This window comes from Echiichthys vipera (assembly GCF_963691815.1).
Source record: "Echiichthys vipera genome assembly, chromosome: 13".
In the NCBI taxonomy this organism is placed as follows: domain Eukaryota; kingdom Metazoa; phylum Chordata; class Actinopteri; order Perciformes; family Trachinidae; genus Echiichthys; species Echiichthys vipera.
In genome coordinates this window covers 15202791-15216324 of record NC_139838.1, presented here as the reverse complement: position 1 = coordinate 15216324, position 13534 = coordinate 15202791, and the positions used below count along the sequence as shown (strand labels likewise).

Here is a 13534-nt window from a genome sequence, read left to right as displayed (position 1 = left end):
AGGCCAAGTGAAGCCTACAGTTTATACCCCCCCACCTGTAATGGCACCCACCTGTCACTCAAAGCGGCCAGCCCTTAATCATACATAACGTTAATCTTTTTTTAATTTATATTTTCTATGGCAGACATACATACAAAAAAGACAGTATGACAAGACATGAACTTAGCTAGCGCAATAACGAGACAAAGGAACACATGCCGGGAAGTGATCTGACATCACCACATACTTTACACTGAAATAATAATAATAGTTTCTTAACCAGAAAAAGATAAGATGATAAATGGACTTACACTACACACATTCAAACACTGATGGCAGAGGCTGCCATGCAATGTGGCACCTACTCATCAGGCTCTAATGTAAGCATTCAGATGCACATTCACACACCTATGACACAGCCTTCAGGAACAATTTGGGGCTCAGGGTCTTGCCAAAGGACACTTCGGATTGGAGCCGCCGATCTTCTGATTAATGGTCTACCACCTAACTCCACAGTCACCCTAGGACCAGGGTCCATGTTGTGAGTCCAGGAGTTACCTTATTCTGACACATAAGCCATTCATACCCCTATCAGGATTTATCAAGGATGCAGCTTCTTCAATACTTTAAACTTTTAACTTTCTGCTCTAAAATTGGGCAATTTAACAACAGGCTCTATGGGGATTGACTCGCTTTTGAAGCACAGCCTCAAGTGACCATTCAAGGACCATTCCAGACTGCGAAAATTCACACTGCATTAACACCGTGAGATGGGCCATGCCTTGGCGGAGGTCTGCGCTCTGAGTGCCCTTCTAGTTATTATATGTTTTGTTTGTTTGTTTTTAACTTGTTGCCTTGTTTTAAGATAATCATAATAACTCTCTTCTCCTAGGAGACAAAAGACCTTATTTGTCACTTCCCAGGTCTGGGGTGAGTGTCACACCATCCATCATCATGAATATTCCAATTATCCAATGGTTTGTAATCCTCTAATTAATGCCACTCTCTTTTCCCACAGAAACAATCAGCTAACTTAAAGACTGCCAAGGCTGTCAAGTTGGATGCAGAGGTAGCACACACCATAAACTCCATAAACTGGCTTTCAGCACAATGAATCATGCTACGTTGTGTACCCTGTTCTGACAGCAGTATATTCATCTCAAGGAAACTTTGAGTCACTCGCTTGAAGAATTGATGGTGTTCGTATGGTAATAGGCTGCGATTTTTGCCGGGCTGGCAGTTTTTCACATACTGTACCACAGAAGGCGGGATTATGCTGATTATAGAACTTACTATAGTGTTAGCAAATGAAAATAACCCTGCTTACTGATATACATTTCTAAACTGGCATCCATCATAGTTCAGTCTTTCCCTTATAGAATTACTTTGTGTGCATTTCTGTGTGCGTGCAGGAGCAGACAAGCATGGCCAAGCTGGGTCTGGAGCTCCGTCTGCTGTCGTCAGACGTGGACACAGAGGTGGAGAAATGGGAGGAGCAGGAACACGCCATCGTCCGACAGAGCCAGAGCTTGGCCAGTATGGCCTACAACATGTACCTGTTCACCAGGTGACCAAACAGCACCACACACAGCACAGACACACACATGCTCCGGATGAACTGTTGCATTTATTTCAGAGCTTAATATTGTAAAGCCTCTTAAGCATCCACATGAATCTCTTTAGAGGCTTACTGTTAATGAGATTCTCAGCCCCCAGCTATCGATATTTACCAGGCACAGTTAGAGGCCCTGACAAAGTTGACGTGACTATGACTCATTCTGACAATAAAATCGCTGCGATTAGTCCAAGTCACAGTTTTTCTGTGATTGCTGTGGATGTATTTTGGACATCTCGCTCATCCATTTTTCCTTTACTCATTTTCTGTGTTTCCCATATTGATTCCTCAGAGGGGAGGGGCTGCTGAAAACAACACTAGATCTGTTTCATCAAGCTGAGGTACGTGCGTCCATATCCACTAATCTCTCCTTCTCTCCACCTTGTGTTTTCTTTTTCCCTCCATGTTTTATCGAAGTTTCAAATGAATGCATCTGTTCTTTCATTAAACCGAAGACAAACTGCAGCTGGCAGATCAATATTCTGTATCAGTAAATGTCAGCATCCTTTCATTCACCTCTCTCTCTCACATCTGGGCATGACTAGTAGGACTTATCATTATGATGGAAATATAGTGATGTGTGTGCCCAGCCATGAGGTGACACATGAGGTGATAACAGACAAGGTTGCATGGAGGAGTGTATCTTATTGAATTGGGATCATTGCCAGTAATGCGCAGTAATTTGTAGAAAAAGGGCCAGAAATGTCAGCCAGGATTTATTCCATTTGTCGCGAGCAAGGGAGATAAGAGAGGAAGAGGAACCACAAGGGGAATGAGACGGGAAGGCATGCTGATAAGAAGAGCAGAGAAAAAGTAAAATTGTATATTTAGCAACTGTGCAATTTTTCCTATTGAATGGCTTAAAATAATAATTGTTTTGCTTATATTTGTGTGTATATATATATATACATATATATATATATATTTATATTTGTCTTTTTTTCTGACTCATTCTTAAGGTTCTTTCTGAAGAGGGGCTCCAGCTGTGCACATCTCTCCGCACTTTTTCTACTCAGGTATATACATACCCAATAAATCTCCCTCTCTTGAACACGTTATTGTTACTGCTGCAAAGGGATGCTGCTCCCCTTCGTGTAAACAGCTCTATGATGAAATATGTTTCAACTACAGGGATTCATAAAGGTGACTAACATACACAAACACACACACATTAAGCACATTAAGCCCTCTAGAAAAATAAATCTAATCTTTGTTGTATGAATGCAGTAGACAAAATCAAAGACATATATTTTTGTGCACAGTACGTTCTTGCTTCTATGGTTGAATTTCAGAAAAGTATGGTAAAATGAATACCCATATATGAGTAACAGATCGCAAAAATTAAAGCCAAAGAAAAATTAAAACTTTATTTTTCATTTGCATAGGGTCATACACACGCCATCTGTATACACACACAAACACATACTAGACCCTGTGCCCTCACCAATGTTATGCCTCTCACAAACAACCACACCCATATCACCCATTCTGGCATGCCACTGTGTCTTATAAATCACACAGTGAGAGCAGGAAATTAAGGCTGTCACACACTCTCTTGTCCTCATCTCCTCTCTGAGTTGAGATCCAACAAACAAACGTAGCCTCGGTGCCTCCCTTCCTCTTGCCCTCGCAAGAACTTCCTCCCCAGGTCCTCCAGATATAATTAAATGGCTCTTTTTGACAGCCATTAACGACTGCCATTTGTCACCGCTGCGTCTGTGGGTGTGTATGTTTGCGCACATGTGTGGAGGGGATGAGAGTGTGGGGGAGTTAACTGCGACCGCCCAGGACTAATTCATGATCAGGAGGCCCGGCTCTTTAACTTGCCTCACGCTTTCTGATTAATTACATCAAACAAACTGGTGCTAATGGAGTCCCTCCGTCTCACCCTCCACTCCTATAGTTCTTTGGCACCAAACACACTTGTAGCACACCTGCGTTGCCCTCATTGTAATTATGAGGCTATTTATGCAAATTGACTGGAGCATTTGTAATTGAGGTTTCAGAGGTTTGTGTTGCTGTCAGTCATGAGCAGTGCTATGCTGAATAAAAGAGTTTTAGGTAGTTATAGTAAGTGTATTAAAATGAGGGTACCTGTGACTTTGAGGGATTGAGATTGAGGGATTAACCCAGCTGGAGAACAGACTTAAGCAGCAGATCATGACCCGGATGTTGCTGATGGATTACATCAAGCTACGCTTAATTTTTAAATTTTATTTCACCCTCCTTATTTTGGCTTGTTGTGATGCTTGATTCATGTTTGAATAAGAGCCCTGTAAATCCTGTCAGTCCATCTATCAGTGCCTGAACATATTAACCCAGTCTCCCTGGATAATACCATCCTAAACCATCTTTGCCGTCCACCTCTCACTGTTTTTCTCTGTTCCAGCTGGTTGATGAGGAGAAGTCTGTGGTGATGACAGACATGGAGAAACTGGTGGCATTATGCCAACAGCTGCAGATGGGGGCCAAGACTCCTGTACAAGGCAAGACTGCCACCTTCCAGAAGGTACTTGCACTACGCTTTTGTTTGTGTACACTTTTTATTAAAAAATGGATCATTGGATCATCAACATCAAATAAGTAACATCACACAGTGTGTAGAGCAGACTGTAGTTTTTCTAAAGGGATAATTAGCTACATCCCCAACAATAGACTGGCATCAACAATAGAGCATGACTAACTGGGTTACTTCTTTACTGACTACGGCATAATATTTTAGTGATCTGCGAGCAACACCATTATCGAACAAGGGGCGCTAGACTAATGAATGGCCGTGTGAAATTAATGAGCATCTTGGGCAGAGATGAGCTGCCTTAGGTCACCTTGCACTTAAGGCGAAGGGTTGAATCAAAAGGACGGGATGAAGAATAGCGCATCGTCCGCTGATTAATGAGCATCTCTTTGATACGTATCGGCTCTGATTTCTCTGTCTCTCCATCCAGTGATTCATTCACTTTATAATTTGTCACTAATAGCAGAGCGTGCTTCTGTATAGGGTCGGGAGAGCACTGATCAGGAAATTTAAGTTATATGCTGATGTGTGTGTGTATGTTTGTGTGGTTGCTAGGCTGCTGGATTTAAGTGTTTCTATGTTTTTGTGCATTTGCATCCAATGTGTATCCATGCTACCCCTTGTAAAGTAGTTCTTTCTATGACAAAAAATGTTTCTTTGCCTCTAGGTGGATTCATCTATTCAGACAACCAGAGGGATCTTGACTGTAGTCTTCTCCCTCCTCCCAGTCTGCAACAAGCTTAACAGAAAGGTAATGAAACAGGACTCATTACTGAATGACTGGCACTTGTAGGCAAGCTACATGGTAATCCCAAACCAAAAGATAAAGAGCTTAGAAACATTCATGTAGCCTGAGAAAGTATGATTAATCTTGCGATAACAAATGTTTCAGGAGAGTTCAAAACTTTCAAAAGATGGCAAACTCTTGATTTTTTTTTCAAATGTTGTTTCTTTCTATTTAATTTCCTCTCCATGCTGTGTTCATTCGCAGTACAAGTCGGAGAGGAGTAGCCTGGGTTCCCCGCAGGACTGGAGAGAGAGGCAGGATGCATCCATACCTGTCAAAGAGGAGGGAGCTCTCAACGGCAAGAACAGCAACGGTTTCGGTGTCAAATCCTTGGAGCAGCACATGGTCGGTCTAAACCTCCTGGAGAGCAAATAATCAAGGAAACAATTACCTCCTTTGTCCACTTTTCTCCCTTGGAGCAGCACATAGCCAACCTCACCTTTCTGGAGAACATGTAAAATCCAGGAAATACTTCACCCCCCTCATCCTCATGCACGTACCAGAGAATGGGTCAGAGCAGTGTGGTTAAAATGGCCACCTTGGGCCAGTCATAATTTGTATTTACTGTCTGGATGATGACAGAAAAAGCAGATTTAAGCTTGCTCTGCCCAGAGGCAGTTTTAACCATGGGTAGCTTGTTACCTGAAGCACCAGTTCCACCCCCAGTCCACAAGATGGAGACAATCAGCCGACAATGACTTTGCCATACATCTGTCTTCACTATGTGCCTCTGTGTAACAAGCCTATTTGTTTTGTGGTGTACTGTAAACGTGTTGCACATTGGGGAGAAAAAAAATACACTTAAATGGCTGAAACCCCACCATGCATGATGCTGTCATCACCAAACCCTTGTGTTTGAGTCTCTTATGTGTCATATATTTGTAATGTTAACACTTGTTCTGTAATATTAAACATAGTGGTACATTTTGTCAAATGCATTCTAGTCGTCACACTTGGATAAACAAGTATTTTAAAAGTCAACCACGCCATATGATTAATGACTACTTTCTTACTTTCCATACCGTTTGCTATGGAATGTTAAACATGATAGTAACAAAATCACAATTTAATGCCAAATACGATTGTCCTCATGAAGACGCTGCGATCTTCTGCTTGCTACTAGTGTGAAATATAAAGCTCTTACACCTCCAGGGTACATCCCTGGAGTTTTTGTTTGGGACTGGTTTCTGCAACAACAAAAAAATCACTAATATGCTTTTGGGATGTCAGGACCCTACTTTATGCTGTCCTGTTATTAAATCATATTGTGTGTATAGTTCTGATTTTTTTTCACAAAAGAAATAAATCTTAACTGGCACCTTAGTCAAATGGAGCCTTGAAGTGTGCTTGTTATGAAGACTATCATTGTGAAGCTGCCTTGGAGGCCAGTATGTATTAAATGGTATATGATATGTATAATATGGTACTTGAAGCATATATATACTGTATACACGCAGTATGTATCCTAAGATAATGACGTTGGTACTAGGTGAGTGTGTGATAATGACAGATGAATAGCACACATTAAGCTTTAGAGATGCTTTGTACAGTGTTGAGAGCAGCTAAGGATGCTGGGTATTGTAGTGGCGCTACAGATGTGAAGAAATCATAGATCTAGTTTTGGACCATCTATTCTTTTGACAGTTGAAAGGTTAATAAAAGTGTCATTAACAATGTTGTCAATATTTTGACAATATTGTCATTGTCAACAACAATAAACAATATTTTTCTTAAATCACTGTTGGTCGTGTTTATTGACATTCTGCAAAAATAATTGAACTGAATATTAGTCGGGGGTGTTACAGGCTTCCCGTAATTTGTCATGCTTTCCTCTATTTCCTCCTTCAAATTAGAAAAAACAAAGTGCTACCTGAACCCTTCAACTTCTGAAACAATGAAAAACACTGTATAATTAAAGAGACAGTGCGCAACTTGCAATATATGCAATAGTCCCTTTGAAATGACCATGTGTCACTTTCCAGGATCACGTCCTCAGTCTTCACCAAACCTGGTGGGAGCGGCAAAACAGTTCTGACTTAAATAAGGCAACGACATGGAGCTGTGTCATGTCGGTTGAGATTGGGCTCCAGTACGTTTGGAGACAACGCTCTCGAACTCCTCTCTGCTCAGAAGATTCTCTGTTATGCTCTTGCTCTCCTCAAACTTTGGCAAGATGACAGCGATGTATCCTTCTGTGGATGGCTGTTCAGATTTGACAGACAAAGTACTATTACAACATTTCAAACTGTAGTTTTGATAAGATTAGATGAAAATGACAAACTCATTTTGCAGTAAAATGACAAAAAAAAAACTAGAATGAATGTTTTTACATTTATACAAATGTATGGCCTAATTCAAGAAGGCATTTAATTATTAGAAATACACGTTATTTGCCTGACTAAAGGACAGACATATACATGGTATCCAGATGTGCACATGATGATGACAAATATATATATATTTACCTTTTCCAGCAAGAGAGTTGGAGTTTCTAAAATACTCTCATTGACCTCGAGAAGACGGCCCCGGATGCAGCTAAAAATATGATAGATTTGTGTGTCTGATTATAACATTCAAGCATGTGGAATGAAACCCTACTAGATAAATATACCAGTTATCTCACCTGTAGATTGTGTATTCAGTTTCATCTGTGCATGTTATCCTACACAGAGGTGCAAAATCTGTAAGGAACTGACCACCCTATAATGGGGAAAAAAAATAAATATATATATATATATATATATATAGTATGTATATAATGTATGCACAACAGACCAAATTTGTGGCTTTATGAATTATCATTTATTTACCCGCTTGGACTTCCCAGACACTTTATTGTTCAGCCGACTGCAACAATTACTGATCTGGTAATTAATGGATTTAATTGCTCGTCCATTCTGAAGGATCGGGTGAGTCTCCGCTAACGTGATAACACATAGTCTGCAGAGAAAAAGACAAGTTTGAAAGTGTAAAGCATCCGTCCACTTAGGGGGGTTAAAAACAAAAAAAAGTTAACAATATTAGTGTATGTAAGTCACTTATATGGAATCTGGAAATAGTGTTACAAATCTTTGAGGTAAATTTAAAATGCACATTTTAATAGGGTGTATCAAATGTAACATCTCAGGAATAACGCATCAGAAAAACACACTGGGTGACCAGACAAACAGAACCCCCTGTGCACAGTAATATGGAATCAGCTTTCCTGTAGTGATATCAGCTTTGTTTGTTTTTGTTTTTTAAAACCTGTTATTTGTATTGTTGTGTTATTGGTTTGCATTACATATTTATGTAAGGCGTTTCCACAACCCCATTTTAAAAAATCCAACAAAAACAGAATGTACTTATGTGAAAATCAATGACATTTCTCAGTTTCAACATTTGATATGGCATCTTTGTGCACTTTTCAATGAAATGTGGGGGTTTAATGTTTTGCACATCACATTTTGTTTCCATTTACATTTTTTACATGGCGTCCCATTTTTTTGTAAACAGGGTAGTATCCTTTTTATTCGCCCATATCACGATTTTATAAATGTATCACTTAAACCACTGGTTCTCAAACGTTGTACATGACGTACCACCTCAGAAAATATCAGGCTCTCTCAAGTACCACCATATACAGCAGCGTAGGCCAACACTATTCAGCTACGGACAGGAAAGTTTATATCTAATCAGAAGATTATTTATTGTTGTGTTCTGCCAAAGCCACGCTGTAGGAAGGAGTAGCATCAGAACTGACATGTCAGTCTTTTCAGACCAATACATTGATCTTTGTCTACCCTCACAGTTTAGCATTTCCTGTCATATTTTCTTTTAATGTCAACCTGCTACGTAGTCACTTTATTGAGTTACGAGCTAAACTTGTTTTAAATTTCATTTCACAGATCTTGAAAGTTTAAGTATTTTCTTAGTATTATATTAATTTAATAATTAATGTTTCCTTTATTTTATTTTGGAGATTCCTTCAAGTACCACCAGAGGTACCGCCAGTGGTGCAACTACCACAGTTTGAGTACCAGTGACTTAAACCATATTGATACAACGTAGTCGCAACAAAAAATTAATATTTATTCTAAGGAACTCCAATTGCAAAACTACGGAAGAGGATTAGGCCCATAAATGGCAAAATGTATTTAAGTTCCGACTTTTAACCCAGAATTGAGTTTAAAGTCAGAACTCAAATACATGTTTCATGTGTGGGCCTAATCCTCTTCCGTATAAAAGGTAGTGATTGATTATAAGCACCTGGTGTTGATATCACTGCTTACCGTTATAACAGACTGTAGAAAAAGACTGCTCTCCTACCTGTTTGAATGCTGCAGAATGCAGTGGTCCTCACACGGTTTCCCCTTCATATCTAAATAAAACAACCACAATCATTTAAACTATACGTGCCATTTGCATTCAAATGCCTTATGTAGGGTATATAAAATGACAAATATTTAGTACTCTCTCTCCCCGAGGATTCAAGCTCAACTAACGCTAGCTAACTTCACGTTAGCCACCGGTATGCTAACAACGTGAGGCATTGACAGAGGTTTTATTCACCGGCTCTGAACCATCGGGTGTAATATCGGTCGATGACTGAAGGCGCCGTCGCTTCTGTGTCTTTCTGCTCCAGGCACTCCATCAAAGGTATTCACAATACTGGCTGTGAAAAAGAAAAAAAAATACTTAATTAACAGCAATGTTAGAGGCTGTCCACTACTTTGAGTGACGGACAGTAAATGGTGTGACACCAGGCGGGCCGTCCTTTGAACGAATCCGATGAGCGAAAAAAAGGTTCCGGAGGTTATTTTCTCTTCTTTGGGAGAATTTAAATAAATGTGGATTTGACACGTTAGAAAACTGCATCTGAGTAAATCTTCATCTAGTACAAAAAATTAACTAAGTGTTAATTCTAAAAAATGGCAGCATTGATACATGGTGGATGAATCGGATTTCTGTCGATGAGAGGTGGTGCTGGTTCGACTTAAAGCCAGGTCTACTCTAATGTAAATCTTGTTTAGGCCTCATAAGATTTAATGGCCAAGTAAGTGTGAACCCATACAACACACACACACACACACACACACACACACACACACACACACACATATATATATATATATATATATATATATATATATATATATATATATATATATATATATATATATATATATATACATATATACACAGGCCAATGAAGTTGTAAACAGTGACAATATTGCAATGGTGCAAAGGGTCCTGGAATAAATATGGGAATATGTAAAGCATCACCAGCATCACCAAATTCTGAACATCTGACCTGTATCTAAATCTCGATCTGCTGTCCTGTTCACACCTGCCTTGTGGACATATGAAGGCTCTACTTGTCTGCCAAGAGTAGGCCATTGTTGGTAAAGTAATCCTCCTTTTCTCTGGGTGGGTATGCAAAATTCGTCTAGCATTTACGTTTCCAAAGCATTTCTTGTTCTGCCATTTCCAGCCTTTATAAACAGTTGTGGTGTTCGAATCACTTGACTTTAGGCTAATGTGTGTCACTTAAATTGCGGCCACTTGATAAATGTCTCATTTTTCAACAGTTACATGCACTAGGCCTATCAACCCATATAACAATGGCCTTAAGACTGCTTCTGTATTATTACTTGACTGGTATCTCTTTTGTAGAGGTGCCCAGGACCCCAAGTTTTATGTTTCAAGCATTGTTAAAACTAATTTGACCTAATTATCACAAATAGGGATCGATAACTGACCAGAGCAAATGTTTTGCTCTTTTGATCCCTGTAGCAGGGTCATGCTCACATGCTCACATGCTCAACTGCAGTGTTTTTCACATTGTCCACTAGATGTCAGACTACTGCTAACAACTGTTGTAAATGTGACTAAACACATGCAAACTCTTCAGAGGACATCAACATTTATTCAAATGCAAATCCTCTGCATGATGTGGGTACATCTCCAGCTACACATTTTCATATTTAATTAAGATGCATTTGCTTATGTTGAAACAAGTTTAACAATATAATTAAACAATAGAGTTGTTCGATGCAATCTCACAATGTCTGTGATCAACTGCTGCTACTGCTGCTACGTGTCATTTTTCCCACTTGGCTCTAATGATTCTCACAGGCGGCAGATAGACATTTAAGTAAGATGAGTTTGCATCCCAGTGGATTACGTAATGAAGAGGTCAGAGAGAGAATGTATGCAGGAATGAAGGACGGCTTCCCTCCCTGGATCTGTAAAATAGCCCCTCTCTGACCCAGACCAATCACATACCAAACATATCTGGCTCCATGTGCTCCTTGCACAATGCCGACAATACTTAGGGAACATTTTTCAGGGACCGGCATTGGCGCAAGGAAGATTAAGTTAATGATGACTTCATCTTGGTCACATAACTGAGAGAAAGAGAGCACAAGAGTGAGAGAGTTGGCTGATATTTGGGGGCACAAACAAGTTTTCCGTTCATTCACTCAGCACTACCAAGAATTGGAAAGTTTTGCTGTCAAGAGGCATCGTAATGAGTTTTTCCATTGCTCCTCCGTCTTTGGTTTGCTGCAGTCTGCAATTAATTCAGAGATGAAACACAAGACTATTGTGGAAACAGTGGACACAAAGGGAATATCACATAGATATGCAATCTTGCATCAGGCATTTCCGATAAACAAGGCAGTCCTTATGAATAGCAGCTTTACCTCAGACCTGATCTTTTTCCAAACATTACTCACAGTAAGGTGCTGCTATTAGAGCAACACGTGGGGGCTGGATATCAAAAGTCAGGATTCTGTTCACATGGTGTTTGACAATTTCTCATTTCGAGTTTCTCTTCCTGAGGGAAAATGGCCCTGTATGTCCTGGTGACCCCCATGGATGTTGGTATTTGCAAGATCTTGTATATCAATCTATTCATTGCCTATATATGTATCTGTCAGTCTGTGTAAATTCCTGAGCCTTTACTGTAAACTGTTGGAATGAAACATTGTCCCAACTCCTAAAGACTCAACTTCGAGGTTCACTGGCTAGCTGTCAAACAGGCATCTCGAGTGTCTCCAGCTGCACAGGCTCCTGTGTGTGTGTATGTGTGTGTTGCGCGCGCGATGCATGCGTAGCTCCACGTCAGCTACTGCTACAGCAAGCAGCCCTTCTTCTCTGGCCTGCTGCTTGTCTGTTTGGCTCCAGCAGTCTCCCCCTCCACATGGAAGTTGTCCAACGTCTTTCCGTAGCCGTTCCTCAGTTCCAGAGGAGAGCCTGATAAGGGAAGAGACAAGCTCTAACCAAGGGGGGTGATTCCTGCGTATCTTAGAGAAAACCAATTGTTTCTTTTTGTTATAAGGACTGCACTCATACCAGACCATAAAATTGAAGATTTCCTGGTTCGTGGCAGACAGTTAGCTGGGTTTTAAGCCAGAGAGACAGATGTGATACTTATATGTTGTAATACAGATGGAGAGAATTATTGAAAGAAAGGAGATTTCTTTATCCTAAGTGGTTCATGCAGACAGGCTATCAGTAACACTTTAAGAAAGTCATTGTTTAAGAGGGTGATTGCATGCAATCCAGCTTCGCCCTCAGTATCTGAGCATTTGATAAATGTGTAGGGAAATAGATAGGTATGCTGCAGTTAGAACATTTTTAGAAAGCCGACTTTTTCCAGAAAAGCATCAAGGCACAATCTGCATATATCATTTATCAGATTGAGTCCCAGCTGCCTAAAGACACATTTGAAAAACCTCTTGATTCACTGGTGTGCACAGTGGGTTACAAAAATGCTTTTGAAGGGCTATCAAATTTGCTTTTATGTCACAAGGCAAGTATTATATTTTAGTACGAGAGTGGTTAATGCCCTGGTGAACTGATCAACAGTGTCACATTGATCTGTCTTCTCCCTTAAAATGTTTCGATGGGAAATCACAAAGTTGTCATTCTGCTATAAGCAAATGCGCTAACATGCAACAGCAAAGAAACCCTGAAGACCCTGACTGTTACTTTGAATTTGCTGCTTAAAGGTCCTGTGAGCTTCATAAATGTCATGTCTGCATAGGAGCGGTATCGCTTCTGATAAGCTGGTCTCATGTCAAGTTATTATTAGCTTTCTTTGTGGCAATCAGCAGCCGAAGATGCAATCAATCATCTCAGAGCGTCTCTGTTATTTCTGGCCTCTCTCCAAAGGCAGCAAGGACCTGAGGCTCTGAAAATATGTGTGTTCTTGTGTGTGTGTGTGTGTGTGTGTGTGTGTGTGTGTGTGTGTGTGTGTGTGTGTGTGTGTGTGTGTGTGTGTGTGTGTGTGTGTGTGTGTGTGTGTGTGTGTGTGTGTGTGTGTGTGTGTGTGTGTGTGTGTGTGTGTGTGTGTGTGTGTGTGTGTGTGTGTGTGTGTGTGTGTGTGTGTGTGTTAGTTCAACTTTATGAATCCCTGTAGTTGAAACATATTTCATCACAGAGCTGTTTACACGAAGGGGAGCAGCCTCCCTTTGCAGCAGTAACAATAAATTGAATACAACTAATACATTACAGCTGAAAAGTGATCACAACATTTGCTTTGCCTTGCTTATATTACCAGTATATTTATTGTCACCATGGAAGTAAGCCAGATGTTTTTAACAACTAGCATTGATTTTTTTTCCTTGAACCTTTTTGGTCCCTTGTTCTG

The 13534-nt window shown here is 40.2% G+C and overlaps 2 protein-coding genes across 2 annotated transcripts in view; one reads left to right on the top strand and one right to left on the bottom strand.

Moving 5' to 3' along the window:
* Positions 1-6542, top strand: part of ctnnal1 (catenin (cadherin-associated protein), alpha-like 1) — a 52233-nt gene extending 45691 nt beyond the window's left edge. Inside the window, exons 12-19 of the mRNA XM_083925694.1 lie at positions 872-909; positions 998-1048; positions 1392-1546; positions 1887-1935; positions 2554-2610; positions 3984-4103; positions 4777-4860; positions 5101-6542. Of these exons, the coding sequence (XP_083781820.1) occupies positions 872-909; positions 998-1048; positions 1392-1546; positions 1887-1935; positions 2554-2610; positions 3984-4103; positions 4777-4860; positions 5101-5271 (725 nt within the window). The 3' untranslated portion in view covers positions 5272-6542. The remainder of the gene's footprint in view (positions 1-871; positions 910-997; positions 1049-1391; positions 1547-1886; positions 1936-2553; positions 2611-3983; positions 4104-4776; positions 4861-5100) is intronic.
* A 202-nt stretch (positions 6543-6744) lies between these two features.
* abitram (actin binding transcription modulator) lies at positions 6745-9529 on the bottom strand (the record flags this gene model as incomplete). The annotated part of the gene is made up of 6 exons (XM_083925054.1): positions 6745-7098; positions 7362-7431; positions 7520-7596; positions 7707-7836; positions 9205-9256; positions 9448-9529. 6 exons carry the CDS (start codon positions 9527-9529, stop codon positions 6961-6963), a joined length of 549 nt encoding a protein of 182 aa, XP_083781180.1. The 3' UTR covers positions 6745-6960.
* Positions 9530-13534: the final 4005 nt, after the last annotated feature.